Genomic DNA, 18,333 nt, shown 5'->3' on the forward strand with positions numbered 1-18,333 from the left:
AAGTAAACGGTATTGTTCCTGCTGGCTCACGTGCAGCTGCCCGTAGGCATTTCAAGGTAGGGTCGCAACGTTGCTCGCTCTCGAAGGTACGCAGGTCTGGAAAGGCGGAAGAGATGGAAACTAGGTAGTCATCGAAGTCATCATCCTCAGCTTTAGTGTGCGGCGAAGGGAGACGGGATAGGCAATCAGCATCCGTGTGACAGCGCCCGCTCTTGTAGGTAACGGAAAAGCTGTACTCTTGAAGGCACAAAGGCCAGTGGGCCAACCGACCAGACGGGTCACGCAGCCCAACCAGCCAACAGAGTGAATGATGGTCAGAGACTGTCGTGAATGCGCGACCATGTAGATAAGGGCCCAACTTCTGAATGGCGAATACGACTGCTAGGCACTCGAGTTCAGTAACGGTGTAGTTTGTCTCCGATTTTGTAAGTGTCCGACTAGCGAAGGTAATGACATGCTCACGGCCACCGCAGAGCTGAACAAGCACAGCGCCAACACCCGCACTGCTGGCGTCAGTGTGCAGCTCATACGACGCCTCCGGATCAAAATGCCGCAGTACCGGTCCAGAAGTCAACAAAAATGTCAGCTGTTGAAACGCCGACTCGCAGTCAACAGTCCGCAAGTATGGGGTGTCTTTGTGAAGGAGAGACGTGAGGGGAGAGGCAAGCTGTGCGAAATTCTTGATAAAGCGCCGGAAACATGAGCAAAGGCCCAAAAAGCTTCGCAGATCTTTCACCGTTTGTGGCTGTTGGAAATCGCGAACCGCTGCTATCTTTTCAGGGTCTGGTCGTATGCCGTCTTCGTCAACCAGAAAGCCTAGTACGAAGGCTTGACGCTCACCGAAATGACATTTCTTCGAGTTTAAAATAACACCAGCTTGCTGGATACAGTCAAGAACAATCGACAGGCGCTGATTGTGCTCGTGAAATGTCCGGCCGTAGATAATGACGTCGTCTAAATAGCACATGCAAATTTCCCATCTGAGTCCGCGGAGCACGGTATCCATAAATCGCTCGAATGTTGCTGGAGCGTTGCATAAGCCAAAGGGCATAACGTTGAACTCAAAGAGACTGTCAGGTGTCACGAAGGCTGCCTTCTCCTTGTCTGAGGGGTGCATGGAGATTTGCCAATATGCTGACCGTAAATCTACAGAAGAGAAACACGACGCGTAGTGGAGGCAGTCGACGGCGTCATCTATTCGTGGTAGGGGGTACACGTCTTTCTTTGTGACAGTGTTTAGGCGGCGATAGTCCACACAGAATGTCCATGAGTTGTCTTTTTTCTTCACTAGGATCACAGGAGCAGCCCAAGGGCTACATGATTCCTGGATCACTCCTTTCTGTAACATTTCTTCAACCTGCTCGGCGATGACTTTTCTCTCTGAAGGTGAAACGCGGTAGGGCTTCTGACGAGTTGGCGGTGCTTGCCCTGTATGGATGCGGTGTTGCATACGAGACGCCGATGGTGTATGGGACGCTCGTTGGCCTTGAGCAAAATCAAACACTGTGGCGTAGCGAGCGAGCACAGCTTCCAGCAGACACTGCTCACTAGAAGACAGCGACTTGTTAATCATGCGCTTAAAGTCAGCGGAATTATCATGGTTGGAATCGGGGTTGGATTTTTTTTTCGGCAGTTGACATTTCGACCGTTCCGACGCTGATAATGGCTTATTCATCAAAACTTTCCAGTTTAAGTCCTAGCGGCAATGTTATGGATTGGGTTGAAACGTTCACTGTCCACAAACGAGTACAACCTTCAGTGGTGACAACGAGGGAGCGAGGGACTATCGCATTTTTCTTGAGCGCATTGTTATAATCGGGCTCGGCTAAACCACACCAAGAAGCTGTACGAAGGCGAGAAGTATTCACAGGTACAAACATTGCAGTCTGAGGGGGCAAACACACATCTTGTACAAGAGTACGCATTTGGGCTGGTTGGTTCATGATTTGGGCTGGTTGGTTCATGACATCTTGTGACACGGAGAGAACGTCGGTGGTATCACTGGTGCTATCAGTCATTAAAGTTCGCGCGTCGCCGTACGTTGTACTATGTACGTTGTACACGTTTCGCCAGGTAATTGAGCTCGTCGGAAAAGCGTCTGCTCAGGCTTCTTTTTCTTAGAGATCGGGTCCCCGAAAGACTTGGCGAATTCTTCTACAAAATTATCCAAGCTTGTCAGAACGCTCTCGTGGTTTTCAAACCAGAGTAGCGCGGTTCCAGCGAGGAAAAAAAAAAGCACGTTATCGAGCTGCTTCGTAGTGCTCCAGTGGTTGTGGCGACTCACTCTGCTGTAGTGTTTAAGCCAGTCGTCGACGTCTTCGATCGCCTTCCCCGAAAAGGTTGGTGGCTCTCGCAGCGGTGCCCAGTAGCCAGCCTGACCTGCGTGATTGCTGTCTGGTCCGCCGCAGGTGGGGTCGTCACTGCCTTCTCCGGAATCGGCCATGTCCGCTGCTTGTGGTCGTAAACCGGTCAAGTGTCTACTCCGTCGGACAGTTGGAAAAGCTGGGTCGTCCAGCATCGTCCAAGATTTACCCCGCAAGTCCACCAAAGATGTTACGAATGATGTTCATTCACAGGGTGAAACGAGGTCCGAGATGGAAGCTACAGGCCAGGCCCAGCCGGCGCAGAGTACGCCGAGATCACGCGCGCACACTCTACTTCTTTCTCTGCCTCAGTCCCGCAGTGCTGCGGCAATATTTATTTTGTTACTGTGTATTTGGTTTGACGATGAAGATACTTGTGATATTTGTACTTTCAATTACCGATACGTGTTCTGTGCTGTTTACTGTATGAAAACCATGTTTGGTTGTCTCGTGCAGCGGATATTAGAGCTGGCAAGCTATAAATAAAAGCTATATTTAGTGTGTGTGTCCAGAAATGTTTCAAGCGAATACTTTCAGTAATTGCTTAAATTTTTGAAAAAAGAACATATAGAGATATTCACACAAATGAGTTGGCCGGCTTTGTTTACAGGCGCAGAGCTTTCATTCATGGTGTTAGTTCACCGGGCACAGTACATATTTAGTGCAAGTTCAATTTCGTGTTCATTACAATCTTACTAGTGTGCCCTCGGGAGCTGCATTTATCTAATGGGATTATGTACATCAATACAAAAAAACTTTCAAGTCCCAATAACTGCTCTGAGGCTAATGTCCGAGAACATTTTTTCCTTTGGACATCGCCTACCAGTTGCGAACGTTTATTCACTCGCATCCCTAGAAGCTCAACACTTCCAAAGAGTTAAGTGTCCGAAATTCTGCAACACCGGTGGCGAATGGTTTCCTGTCGAACCAAATGATGTTAAATTCTTATGTATGAATTGTAGAATGTAGTCGAATTTCTCAAACGCATGCTGACAGCGGCCACCCGTCAGTTTATGTTCCGAGTGAAAAAAATTATCACTTAACCGCTGCTAAAAGTTATGCCAGCATCCACTGTGCACTAAGCAGCCAGCAACACGAAAGAAATGGGCGTAACTGGCTGGCTTTATTCACGGCTTGTCACAGAATACGAGCTTCGCGCATTGCGTTTCCTCCCTTAATTCTGGCATAGATGTTGCATGCCGTTGGTTTATTCTTAAGCGAACTTCAAGCGTGTGCCCTGTATCATTTTTTGACTCTTTACGCAAGGCCAGAATGCGTGTCGCGTAGTGGCATTGGCTCAAGTGCTTTCGGTGCCCTCGGTTAAGGCGAACTTACTGCAAAAGACCATCCTCTGTATTCTTGCCTATTTTTTAAAAGACAGACATATGAAAATGAACGCATGAATTGCTTGCACTGCTTAAATTTTGCACATACCGTAATCCTTCGCTGCATGAATGGTCAAAGTGACACGGCCATGCATAGCGACCCGCTGGACGATAGTCGTTTCTAGACCCCTTCCGCTAGTTTATCTCCGAGTCTATTTTCGCAAATATTTGTCAGCAAGACCGATCAGAATATTACCATATTCGTATCAGTGTCATTAGAGGACGAATGCCACAATACTGCTTAAACGATTGAAACAACCAGCGTGCGCATTGATTCTTCCGCAGCCGCCTGGTGGCTGCTGGCCCGAAAAGCGTGGCGTGCGCAATGTGCCGGCCTGTAAGAGAGTGAAATGTGAGGAGAATTGAGGAGGAAAGCTGGCGCGAGGAAGAAAGTGTCGCTACTTGCCAGAATAGATTGTTTTTATTCCTTTCACCTTCGCCGCTCGTGCCGCTACTCCCAGAACGCGATCACGTGGTCTAAAATGACGTCAAATATATCCCCGCGCGGTGGATAAACTAAGTTCCCAGAGCGACTCCATCCTTTCTGTTTCCTTCAGGTCCCTCAACATCGCAATCCGCCGCATCCCTAGCATGTATGACATGACGCGAATAAAATGTAATTGCATCACATGACACGCATGCATGCATGACATGAATTGCATGTGATTACAAGCATAAAATAACATGAATCCGTTCATTGTGATGTGTCGAGTGAGGCAATGCCGTGAGCGGAATAGGTCAGCCCTGCGAAGACGACGACGACACGCTGCAGGGGTCCTGCGGTAACCGTTTTCTATTTGACCGCTGGCTCCTTGGTCAATTCTCCGTAGTGGGCACGCGCCATGGTGTAGGAAGCAAGCAAGCAAGCATAGAAGAAATATTTCGAAACGACAACAACGGTGGTGGCACGAGACGTGAAACCAAAACGTGAAGCGCTCAGTCAATAATGATCTACACGGCAGTGCCGCAAGAGAAAATAATAAGAAAAGGAATGCAAGGAGACAGAGAAGAGCAAGCCAGCGGGGAGGAAGGTTTCCGCCAGTGATCCGGGCGCAGGAAGGAAGCCGTCGGGCGTCACACCCATGCTTCGTGCCCCCTGCTGGACTAGGACGAACTTCCAGAGGCGTGATCGTTTCGTTCTCTATGGTTGCATGAAAGGGAGGTACTGTACCACATCAGAAAAGTGAAACTCGTGCACCGGCAGCAGAGGGGAAGCCACTGAGCTTCGCACACGGCTTCAAGGTGTCGTACCGTGGCAAGTCTACCCCTCATGTTCCCGAGGTCGTAATCATTCCTTCTCCTGCATCGTTGGGTTCCTGTTGTTGACCTGGATGCGAACAGGACTGTTTGATGGTATCTAGCCTTGCCACCGCTACTCCTCACCGATCGCCACCTATGTCCAGCCCGTCTCGCTTACAGTGCAGGCCATCAAACTGTAGGCCATCTTGGCTTTGATCTTTCGTTTTAGACTTCTACTTTTTGTGTTTCACCAGCCGTGTGTGTTTGTATGGTTTGTGTCATTGTTCGGCTTGGTTAATGAATGCTTTAGTTTCGCAACAAACGACTTGGTCTATTTATTTATTTATTTATTTATTATTTACAATATCTTCCAGGCCCATTGAAGGACATTGAGTAAGGGATGCAACAGTAATTAGATGACAGAAAAATAGGAAAGTGCAACATCGCTATACAATATTAACACGAAAGGAATTCAGATTATCACGGTATGTTTCACGATTGGAGATGGATGCAATGTGATCCGGGTGACCATTCTAATGTGCTCTAGAGCGTTACAGCTCTAGGTAGTGGTGATGAGTTAAATACCTGCTTTTGACCATGAATGCGCATGAAACTAAGTGCGTTGCGAATGCGTCGAGGTGTGCGCACAGGAGCATGAAGCGGCAAACAATGAAAGTTATTACTATAGGTGTACCTCTGGAACAGATATACAAGAGCAATGACGCGGCGATCTTCCAGTGACTGAATGGGCTGAGGTTTTGCTTCAGGAGAGATAATTGCATTGAACGAACGTCATCACAGTCAATATATGAATGGCATGACATGCATGACATGATGTCATGAATCATATGACATGTATTGAAATTACATGACACGCATGTACTACACGAATGACGTCATGTCATGAGCATGAATAACGTGACATAAATGACATGACATGAATGTCATGACACGAAAAACGTGAAGAAAAGAATTGCATGAAATGCCATGACATGACAATACATCACATGACAAGCATGACATTCATGCTGGCATGAATGACACGACAAGAATGGCAGGCACGCATGACACCATATCATGATGACATGCGTTACATGCGCTATGCTTGACATAAATGACATGGAATGTCATGAAAAATTACATGCAATAGATAACCTGCATAAATAAAGTACCTTACATAATTTCTCATGACATGTCACTTCCTCGTACATCGAAATTACCAAGCACTTTCACTTGGCTCGGAGGATCTACCCCCTCCCACATTGCAAACTCAATAGACCTCAGGCTTTGACACTAAGGCTTCTACAGACGGGGGCATACCCAAACCCCCTACTTCTTCACAAGATGTACCCCGAAATTCAGACGGCAAATGCATGTGCACTATGCAATGACTTGGCGAACTTACCTCACATGCTCTGGCGATGCCCCGCGTTACGCGGCGATGAAAGTAACACTTCTTCACGCTGGGATGCTGTCCTACACAGCCCCAACCTCGAAGAACAGTTATGGGCTGTCCAACGGGCCCGCGACGCAGCGGAGAGGCTCGGCCTCTCTGTCCCGACGTGGGAGCGGACCGCTGCGCGCTAGGGCGCGCCCTAAAGGACCCTAATAAAGTTTTTCATCCATCCATCCATCCATGTCACGAGCACATGCCTAGTGCCCAAGCTAATGCTTGATGTGACCTGAATAACATGATAAGAAATGAAACAGCGTGTACTCTTGTGCCGCAGTGGCCGCTAAGCACGAAGTCGCGGGATCGGATCCCGGCCCCAGAGGCCGCATTTCGATAGGGAAGAAATGCGAAAACATCCGTGGTACTTACATATATTGGTGAACGTTAAATAACTCCATGTGGTCCACATTTCCGGAGTCTCCCAATATGGCATGCCTCATAATTAGATCGTGGCTTTGGCACGTAAAACCCCATAATTTATTTATACTGCTTCCTCTAGGTATAGTAGTGAAAGCTGATTAAGTGGAATTCTGCGCAAAACGTGATCGAGCATACACGTGCAGTAGCTGACCTCGCTGGGAATCAGTGCATACTCGGCTGAGGACTCGCTTTTCCAGGCAGACGTGTAGGCAGACTTGTCTTTGTGTTCAATACGTTATAGAATAAATGATAGAGCACAATCTACAACAATGAAGTTTTTTTAATGAATAAAAAAAGCTCTGCAAAGCTCTGCAAAGGTCTGCAAAGCTCTGGGCAAACTCGCGCTTATTGCATTTAGCAACCCTTTATGTTAAAGCATGTTTGGGGGATAGGGGTTGTTGCCATGATCACCATGTTGTTGCCATGGTGACCATCACCATGCCATGGTTGCCATGTTGCGTACGTCCTGAATCTGAAACTATCGATCATTCTTTTGCAGATTGCAAAGACGCGGTGTTCTTTTGATACATGCTACAAGGGACACTGAAAAAAAAAACATAAACATTACATCCTACTCGATAGCTTTCCAACCATTCAAGAAACCCTCCCTTACGCCCCTCCTTATGGCATGTTTATTCTGTTGGGACTAAATGGTATTCAGCACAGTTTTGATGTGTAACGGGCATGCCGAAATTCGTAGGTCTAGGAGGTCAATTTTTTCCGCGAAACTGCATCGTACACCCGTGAGCAGAAGTATACGGACCAGGGATTGCGCGATAAAACTGATTTTATCCTATGCCTGTGAGCGTAACTTGAAATTAAAAACTGCAATCCAAACTTGACGTTGCGAGTTTTCTAGTGCACTCGCCAGTTTCCGTTTATGCCTGTTAATTACGAAGAAATTTTCTTTTTACTTCTACTTCTCTTATACTTTTGCTCACGGGTGTGCGTGAGTAGCGTGTATATGATGCAAGAGCAGCCCCCATTTTGGGTGTTATTATGAAATGAATGTGTTTGGTTCCCTGAATATTAAACACCACCACTGAAGCTTGCCAGTTCGCTTTTTCAGTGGTTATAATAACCACTGCCTCAGAACAGTTAGGACTTTTCCCGCATTATCTTTATTGATGTCAGCGTTTCGAAGGCCGATTGTTGTGCACTTCAGGTGCATTTTTGTTCTACCCTCTTATGCCATAGCGCGTATAACGCCTACAGCCGCTTCTGGGGGCGTCTTAAATTAAATTAAATTACGGGGTTTAACGTGCCAAAACCACTTTCTGATTATGAGGCACGCCGTAGTGGAGCACTCCGGAAATTTCGACCACCTGGGCTTCTTTAACATGCACCTAAATCTAAGTACACGGGGGTTTTCGCATTTCACCGCCATCGAAATGCGGCCGCCGTGGCCGGGATTTGATCCCGAGACCTCGTGCTCTGCAGCCCACGGCGGAGCAATCACGGCGGGTGGGGGCGTCTTTCGTTAGACTATAGCTAGCCCGCTGCCACGTTAGCACTGATTGCTGCCGAAATGCGTCACGACACATACTCCTCCCCTTTGTTTCTGCAGGTTCCTAAATCTCACACCTGGTGACGGGAAGGTGCATGTGCACGTATGTTAAGCAGCGTTGTACGTATTTAACCATTGTACTTCGAAGGTATTGCGAAGCTTCGCGGAATGAGGTTGCGAAAGTGCGTTCTCCTTATCAATTCTCCTGATTTAAGCCCACAACTAGCACTGCTCGTGCGTACATCCGACGTGGCTTTAGATACTTCGCTAAAGGAAACACACAAGGACCTACCTTGAAGCTATAGAGCGGGCTAAAGAATATCTATAGAGCAAGCTATAGAATGTGCCATGGGTCACATGGCACATCTCACTAGTATGCAACATCAAAAAGCATGCATTCTTTTTTCTCCTGTTGTACGCCTCATTCTCGCATGCTCTTTGTCTTACAAAGAAGCTATGGAAAGGTAGAAGTTCATAATGGTAGAGAAAGAGTAACTTGCGGGCTCCTTAACTTTCTCGTTTTCAAGAAATGATCAGGACTCGAGTTCAGTACTTGGACACCACACTAGACTCAGCAGCAATCATCATTCAACGGTGGAGGTTTTGCCAAGTCGTGACGAAGCGAGTGTGTGTTGTTCTTCTGTGACCAGTGAGCGTGCTGCGTGATATAGGCTACGTCAATATCTTCCTTTTAAACAGCGTGAAACCAGACAAAACACACAAGGAACAATGTGTTATCACGTGATCTCCTTTCTCCTAATGCAGGTGCGTCCGAAGAAAGGTCCGACTGCAGGAGGCACCTTGCTCAACATTGAAGGCGACAATTTCGCTTCCGTTATCTATAACCCCGAGAAGAGCGTCAACGTTACCGTTGGTAGTCAGTTGTGCGAAGTCATCACGTGGTCTACGCGGCGGTGAGTATACGCTATCGACGTGTGTTTAAATTTAAGTTACGCAATCTGATGAAAGCAGAGTAACTTTTTCAAGGGGGCGCTTTTGCCTGTACGTGTAGCTCGATAACCGCTTTGCCATTAGTGAAAGCATCGCCACTTACTGGAACTCTAACAAAGGGCTGTGTGGTTATGCATTTCGTAGTTAGAACATTTTTTTCTGACCTGACCACTCTTTGAGGCAGAACTGAGAGGCTGCGAAACAGGCTGGTTACTTCGAGCTTCTACGCGGGTATCTGGGTTTCTTCACTCTTGTGTGAGCCGTCGTGGTTGCTCAGTGACCTTGGCGGGGTGCTGCTAAGTACGAAGTCGCGGGATCGAATCCTGGCCGCGAAGACCGCATTTCGATGGGAGCGAAATGCAAGAAGGCCGTGCGCTTGGTGCAGGTTAAACGACGTCAGGTGCTCTAAAGATCCCACGTGCTTCATAATTAGATCGTGGTTTTGGCAAGTATAAGCGCAGAATTTATTTCTGTATTCTTCATTTCATTCTAATGAGTCTATGTCAATATTAACTACTTGACAGTTGCGACATTCTCTAATCGTTCTTGTTTTCTTCATCCGCTCGAAAGTTGTTTATGCCGCATACGTTTTCACTTTCTCAAATCACGTCGCATACTTGTCGATTTAGGTTTATATGTCCGTCAATCATAAGGAGCACGAAAAAAATTTACTGTCTGAACTACTTTGCAGGAATAAATTTTGTCAGTAGATACATTCATGGAAAATATAATTTCATCTTGTCGCTAATATATTTTTACATAATGTACCCTTTAAATTGCATTTGTGTCAGAAAGAAATGTCGTCGAATTACGCAGGGCACGTAACCCTCTTAACTATAGTTGAAAACTGATAAGGAAAGCCCTAGTAATAGCTAGTCTCAATAACCAAGCCTCCAAAGCCGAGTCAAAAGCCCCGTTTTCTCCTTCTATGGCCGACAAGGTCAGCGCACAGAAGATATTGGGCCCTAAGCTTCATGAAGTGAAAAAATTCACGCAAGCGGAGCAAATCGCAGTATTCATGCCAAGGTTCTTCAACACCTAAAGATGTCGGTCTCGTAGCGTAAAGTGCGCTATTCTGTAGTTTTGTTTTATCTTTCGTCGGCAGAGACACAACAACAGAGTTAAATAGGAAGAGAAATCTATCCATTAGCGCTTAATCGCCATGTCCTTTCTTGCATTTATTAAATGTGCAGCATTTTTAGCGAACATTTGACACTTTGACAGTATCTATCTAGCCGCCGACATCTTGACGCTCTCGTGGTCCTTTGGTAAGTACAACTTGGTATGTACAAAAATTGGCATAGGATGACAATTGTGTATGACAAACATAAACTATAGGTGATGACATGAATCTTATGAGATGCGTGTCATGTCAGTCATGAAACAGCCACCTACGTCTTGGTGCTTTCATGGTCGTTTCGTGAACTTGGTAGGCTCCGCGCACACTGCTTCGCATAACATCGATTCCCACAGGGCGTGGGATCTGCAGGTTTTTTTTTTCTTGTTTATTCCACTTTCACTTTTAAACTGAGTAGCTTTCTTTTGCACTCACCCGTTTATGGTCTGGTCGGTGGTCGAACTCAGGGAAAGGTTCATTCGATCGTTCGTTCGTTCGTTCGTTCGTTCGTTCGTTCGTTCGTTCGTTCGTTCGTTCGTTCGTTCGTTCGTTCGTTCGTTCGTTCGTTCGTTCGTTCGTTCGTTCGTTCGTGCGTTCGTTCGTTCGTTCGTTCGTTTGTTCGTTCGTTCGTTCGTTCGTTCGTTCGTTCGTTCGTTCGTTCGTTCGTTCGTTCGTTCGTTCGTTCGTTCGTTCGTTCGTTCGTTCGTTCGTTCGTTCGTTCGTTCGTTCGCTCGTTCGCTCGCTCGATCGTTCGTTCGTTCGTTCGCTCGCTGCCTCGCTCGTTCGTTCGTTCGTTCGTTCGTTCGTTCGTTCGTTCGTTCGTTCGTTCGTTCGTTCTGTTAGCTTTCATTGATAAGCATCGTTGATGTTTTCTTCACTCTTTTCTTTAGTGTTTCTACAATTACTTATTATTTCTACGTGTCCTTAATATTTCTACATTTATACTTTAAATGAGAACCAGTGAATAACTTTTCCTCTTTGTTTGTTGGCTTCGTATAGTTGTTACTAATAAAAGTTCAGTCCCAGTTCCCTCAATTCTTCTTGACGAAAAATTATCCACCACTGGATCTCAAGCGTGTGGTGCAGGTGATGCCATGCCAGACTTATGTGGTAACAATACAATTTCCATAGCAGTCACTGGACTAGGAGGGGGGTGCGGAATAGGGCACACCAGCCGCATTCACGGCATTACACGGAGTGTGAATTTTCCTTTACACATCTTATGCAGTAAGCAGGCTCCTTCATATCTGATGGAATTGCTAAGCGTTTTATACTCGACAAGTAGGTGGGCATATACCAGTGTACGCAAGCTAGACTGAATCTGATGACAATGTTGGCGCCGCTGTTAGTATAGTCTTGCATCTTTTCATTACCACAAACGTTTACAAATATTCCATTTCTCGCAGTATCCAATGCAAAACACCACCTGCACGCAATGACTCATTAGTAGACATTATTATACACGTAAATGACGTGGCCAACAGTGAGCTGAGGAAATACGATATCTTGGATCGTCATGTCATTGCTTCCGGCTTCGAATATAAGGTACGTGATAGTTTCCGTTACACATATACATGTATGCATATGCATATCTTGCCTGCGGCGCTCGTATGTATTACTGTTTCTTGGGTTTACACAAGAAGAAACAACACATTTGTTATGAAATTAAGCAAGTGCACTGTAGCGTAAATTAAATACATTCGTTACAAAGTAGAGGAGAATCATTTGTGGGAGAGGGTTCGATGGGCAGTGGTGACGGACAAAACTTTGAAATGTAGTGCGAGACATTAGCATATAGCTGATTAAGGCAAGGTGGGGCACATTATTCAGCTCGTCACCGGCTTGACGGAAGAAGGAACTCTGAAACATGTTCCTCGGAGAGGCCACGTAAACTTTTTTTTTTCACAAATGCACTGTTTGGTGGCTTCTGTTTGTCACAAAGTCACGATGGATCAATCGCATGCCCGCTTGTTCGCACTGCCTGGCTTAAACGAAAAACAAGAACATCTGGTCCTCTACGAAGGGGCCACTAATTCAAGGTAATTAAGCCACCAGCGCATGTTTTATGAAGAACCATTGCCAGTGAAATAACAATAACTCGAAAAGAGTCGACCCTGCTCTTTACTCACTGTGTTCAAACGCATCGGCACGCTTCATTTCGTCAGTTTTACATTCAGCCTGCACTGCTATACAATTCAGAATATTTTCACTAGAGTGCTTGGAGTGTTTTTGAAGCATTGAATCAACAATTCGCCATATTCGCTTACCAATGTTTTCTTGACGAAAAATGCTGAATTACAGGCACTCTTTAATTATCACTCGTAATCAAATTATCCAAAAGGTTATCCGAAAGGGCTCTGTTACACTTTTGCATGAAGGCAGACACCCTTATGCGTCGAGTAACAAATTTTAATTTACATTGCAGTCTGCAATACGCTCGCAGCCGTGTTGCTAATGATATGGAGCGCAGGGACAGGATAAAGCTCATAGGTAGCATTTTACCTGAAGTCTTCAACTACCCCTTGCCTATTGTGTCCTATGAACACATTTGCTGAAAACAAAAGAAATTCAAAAGAAAGAAAAAGAGAAAATTTAAAACTATTGTTGTGTGCGTTACAGAGTCGTAGATATTATCTCCGGGCCAACATATGGTAGCCTTACTGCTCGCTGCTGATGACTATTCAGGCTGTCAGAAACTCAGCAGATTACAAATTCGTTTTCTGTTTACGGTGCAAATTATGCCATCTGAAAAAAAAAAGCCTGATACTATTCTTGACCAACCTTACCTGGTGAATAATTGTGTGTACGTTTGTATACGTAGCTGCTGTAGTGTCGGGCATGTCGCATTTTCCATTTCCTTGTCCCAAATAGATAATATATTTGAGAAATAACATGTACCTTCGGGCACTATCTTATGATAATTTATATTCTGTAGAGTGCAGCGAGCTTTGAAATTATCAACCAAGAATGATCGATTACACACCATATCTGTACTAAACTTGAGTGGCATAATTTTTTCCAAAAGTGAATAAGTGCATATTTTACTCAATTTACTTGGTTCTACCGGATTTTACCGGGTTCTACTCAAAATTAAACTTAGAAAAGTTAGAGCCGTACTTATGAAAGTGCAGAGCCACGAGAGGTTGTGACGTAAAACACTATTTGGCTCCCATAGTGAGTAAAAATATATTTTTTTGTAAAGGAACTAATACTATGATTTTGTTGCTGTTCTTGCTAGGACTCAAGATTAACAGGCATATTTCCGAATCACGGGCCGTTGGCCGGTGGAACGTCTGTCATCCTTCGCGGCACGCACCTCGACTCTGGGTCCGAAAGAAAGGTGACAATCGGTACGAAAGAATGCAAAGTAAAATGGTGAGCTGAAATTACAACAGTCGTTTTTTTTCGTACAAAGTTTAATGCAGTAATGATGCAACAAAATATTACTGTTCTCTAACTAATGTATGAATGTGCGAATATTAGGAACTCTTGAATAGCGAATCGAATATCGTTCTAAGGCCTCTCCCATACTTCACCAACTACGCCGGTCGTGTAGTAATTGTGGCTGTGTTGTCCCTCCAAACTTCTTCATCTCATCCGCCCACCTAACTTTCTGCCGCCCTCTGCTACGCTTCCCTTCCCTTGTAATCCAGTCCGTAACCCTTAACGACCATCGGTTATCTTCCCTCCTCATTACATGTCCTGCCCATGCACATTTCTTTTTCTTGATTTCAACTAAGATGTCATTAACTCGTTGTTCCCTCACCCAATCTGCTCTTTTCTTATCCCTTAGGTTACACCTGTCATTCTTCTTTCCATAGCAGATTGCGTCGTCCTCAAATTTAGTAGAACCCTTTTCGTAAGCCTCCAGGTTTCTGCCGCATACGTGAGTACTGATAAGACACATCTATTATACACGTTTCTATCGAGGGATAATGGCAACCTGCTGTTCATGATCTGAGAATGCCTGCAAAACGCACCCCAGCCCATTCTTATTCTTCTGATTATTTCAGTCTCATGATCAGGATCCACGGCCACTACCTGTTCTAGGTAGATGTATTCCCTTACTACTTCCAGTGCCTCGCTACCTATCGTAAACTGCTGTTCTCTTCCGAGACTTAAACATTACTTTAGTTTTCTGCAGATTAATTTTTAGACCCACCCTTCTGCTTTGCCTCTCCAGGATAGTGAGCATGCATTGTATTTGGTCCCCTGAGTTACTAAGCAAGGCAATATCATCAGCGAATCGCAAGTTACTAAGGTATTCTCCATTAACTCTTATCCCCAATTTTTCCCAATTCAGGTCTCCGAATGCCTCCTGTAAACACGCTGTGACTAGCATTGGAGAGATCGTATCTCCCTGCCTGACGCCTTTCTTTATTGGGATTTTGTTGCTTTCTTTATGGAGGACTACGGTGGCTGTGAAGCCGCTATAGATATCTTTCAGTATTTTTACATACGGCTCGTCTACAGCCTGATTCTGTAATGCCTCCATGACTGCTGAAGTTTCGACTAAATCAAGCACTTTCTTGTAATCAGTGAAAGCTATATAAGGGTTGGTTATATTCCGCACATCTCTCTATCACCTGATTGATAGTGTGAATATGGTCTATTGTTGAGTAGCCTTTACAGAATCCTGCGTGGTCCTTTGGTTGACAGAAGTCTAAGGTGTTCCTGACGCTATTTGCGATTACCTTAGTAAATACTTTGTAGGTAACGAACAGTAAGCTGTTCGGTCTATAATTTTTCAAGTCTTTGGCGTCCCCTTTCTTATGGATTAGAATTATGTTAGCGTTCTTCCAAGTAACTGAGCATGTGTTGGTGGGCTAGTTGGTTAAGCATGATTACAAGACGGCGCCGCATAAAACCACGCACGAAGAAGGAGGACACGAGACAGCACGTGGGCGCACTAACAACTGAGTGTTTTATTTCTTGACACAGTAATATAGAGCTGCTGTCAAGGATCAAAACAACAAGAATAAACAGGGAAGTCATCTGCATCGCACAAGGAAGCCAAGATACAGAATAACTTTTAAGTGTCGCTCTCAAGAAACGCCAGTTCCTTTGTCGTAAAAGAAACTGAGGCTTCACTGATACAATCAACACCACGCTTTTTGATCTCAAGCGCTTCCAAAATCTCCCTTGTCAGTTGAGGATCAGCTTTGTACAGAACACTGGTTCTATCAAAATCTGGGAGGCACTTGTGAGCCTTACAATGCGCACTTATATGACCGGACAGCTACTTTTCCGTCTTATATCTATGCTCATGTAATCTGTCATTCAGGCATCTGCCCGTTCGGCCTACATATGATGAACCGCACGACAAGGGAACCGAGTAAACTACTTTCTGTACACATCGGACATGTTTCTGCCCATGTTTTTTTGCGCACACCTGTTTGTTTTCCCGATTTTCTTCGTACACTTTGACACACGTCACACCAAGACGTTTCGGAGCGAAAAATGCAACACGAACACCAGCTCGTTTACCTACCTTTTTTACATTGTGAGATATGCCGTGAACATATGGAATAACGACACACCGGGTTTCAGAAGCGCCTGCTCGACCCTGGTTTACAGCGCCAGGTTGCTTGAGCTGTTTGAGCATTTTTTTCCGCAACAGATACGATCACATGGTGAGGATAACTTGCCCCATTGAGGCGGCTGACCTGACAATGAAAACTGCTTTGCAGCTGGTGCACGCATGACTAGTTAAGTGCGTTGGTTAAACATGATTGAACGATGCCGCGTGATGAATTCGGAAAGCGTCGTAAAATACATTGCACAGAATGAGAACAAAATGCTATCCGCCTTCTCTGTTGACATAAAGGACCTGTATTACTCGATACCACAAAATGATTTGATGGAAAGCGTCAATGACTGCATCGATAAATTTGGAGCAATTGCTTTCCAGAATGCCTCTGGCATAGCAGTACGTTCCTTTTTGAAACTGCTGTCCGTTTACCTGAAGTCCACGCACATAAAATGGAACGACGACGCCTTTCTACAGAAAGTGGTTGTCTGTATAGGTTCGTGTATAGCCCCTGTTTTAAGCGACATCTTTTCGGCTTCAAAAGACAACCTCCTAAAGCAGTGCATATCGGGGAGAAATGTTATGCAGATCTTTAGATTTGTCGATGATTTTTTAGTGTTCTTAGAATATGACAGTCCAGAATTGGAGACCCAGTCATCATTAGTATTGACAGACTTTAAAACAGCCTTGCATCCTCTAACCCTGACCCATGAGCTTCCGGCTGATAACTGTTTAAGATTTTTAGATTTAGAGTTCACTTTTTCATCATGTCATGTGTGCTGGCAGTTCAAGCCAAGGGCTAGCAAACCTATCCTCTCCTACCATTCAGCTCATTCAAAAGTAATAAAACGAGGGATCATTCAATCATGATTAACCAACGCACTTAACAAGTCATGCGTGCACCAGCTGCAAAGCAGTTTTCATTGTCAGGTCAGCCGCCTCAATGGGGCAAGTTATCCTCACCATGTGATCGTGTCTATTGCGGAAAAAATGCTCAAACAGCTCAAGCAACCTAGCGCTGTAAACCAGGGTCGAGCAGGCCCTTCTGAAACCAGGTCTGCCATTATTCCATATGTTCACGGCATATCTCACAATCTCAAAAAAGTAGGTAAACGAGCTGGTGTTCGTGTTATATTTTCCGCTCCGAAACGTCTTGGTGTGATGTGTGCCAAAGTGAACGAATGAAATCGGGAAAACAAACAGGTGTGCGCAAAAAAACATGGGCAGAAACATGTCGGATGCGTACAGAAAGTAGTTTATTCGGTTCCCTTGTCGTGCGGTTCATCATATGTAGGCCAAACGGGCAGATGTCTGAATGACAGGTTACATGAGCATAGATATAAGATGGAAAACCAGCTCTCCGGTCATATAAGTGCGCATTGTAAGGCTCACAAGCGCATCCAAGATTTTGATAGAACCAGCGTTCTGTACAAAGCTGATCATCAACTGAAAAGGGAGATATCGGAAGCGCTTGAGATCAAAAAGCGTGGTGTTGATTGTATCAGTGAAGCCTCAGTTTCTCTTTCGACAAAGGAACTGGTGTATCTTGAGAGCGACACTTAAAAGTTATTCTGTATCTTGGCTTCCGTGAGCGATGCAGATGACTGTCCTGTTTATTCTTATTGTTTGATCCTTGACAGCAGCTCTATATTACTATGTCAAGAAATAAAACACTCAGTTGTTAGTGCGCCTACGTGCTGTCTCGTGTCCCCCTTCTTCGTGTGTTGTTTTATTCGGCGCCGTCTTTGTAATCGTTCTTCCAAGATTCCGATACGCTCGAAGTCATGAGGCATTGCGTATACAGGGTGGCCAGTTTTTCTAGAACAATCTGTCCACCATCAACAAATCTGCTGTTACCTGATCCTCCCTAGATGCCTTCCCCCTTTGCATAGCTCCTAAGGTTTCTTTACTTCTTCCGGCGTTACTTGTGAGATTTCAAATTCCTCTAGACTATTCTCATTCACATTATCGTCGTGGGTGCTACTGGTACTGTATAAATCTCTATAGAACTCAGCCACTTGCGTTATCTCATCCATATTAGTAGTGATATTGCCGCCTTTGTCTCTTAACGCATACATTTGGTTCTTGCCTATTCCTAGTTTCTTCTTCACTGCTTTTAGGCTTCCTCCGTTCCTGAGAGGATGTTCAATTCTATCCATATTATACTTCCTTATGTCAGCTGTCTTACACTTGTTGATTAACTTAGAAAGTACTGCCAGTGCTATTCTAGCTGTAGGGTTAGAGGGTTTCATACATTGGAGTTTTTTGATCAGATCTTTCGTCTCCTGCGATAGCTTACTGGCATCCTGTCTAACGGAGTTACCATCGAATTCTATTACACACTCCTTAAAGATGCCCATAAGACTGT

General features: G+C 45.0%; 1 protein-coding gene across 2 annotated transcripts in view; it reads left to right on the top strand.

The window, feature by feature from the left end:
* Positions 1-18,333, top strand: part of LOC135899166 (hepatocyte growth factor receptor-like) — a 128,712-nt gene that overhangs the window by 79,945 nt on the left and 30,434 nt on the right. For both annotated transcript variants that reach the window (XM_065428433.1, XM_065428434.1), the window contains exons 7-9: positions 9,133-9,281; positions 11,842-11,980; positions 13,674-13,810. In XM_065428433.1, coding sequence (XP_065284505.1) covers positions 9,133-9,281; positions 11,842-11,980; positions 13,674-13,810 — 425 coding nt within the window. The remainder of the gene's footprint in view (positions 1-9,132; positions 9,282-11,841; positions 11,981-13,673; positions 13,811-18,333) is intronic.

The sequence above is a fragment of the Dermacentor albipictus genome, chromosome 5 (assembly GCF_038994185.2).
Source record: "Dermacentor albipictus isolate Rhodes 1998 colony chromosome 5, USDA_Dalb.pri_finalv2, whole genome shotgun sequence".
Classification (NCBI taxonomy): Eukaryota; Metazoa; Arthropoda; class Arachnida; order Ixodida; family Ixodidae; genus Dermacentor; species Dermacentor albipictus.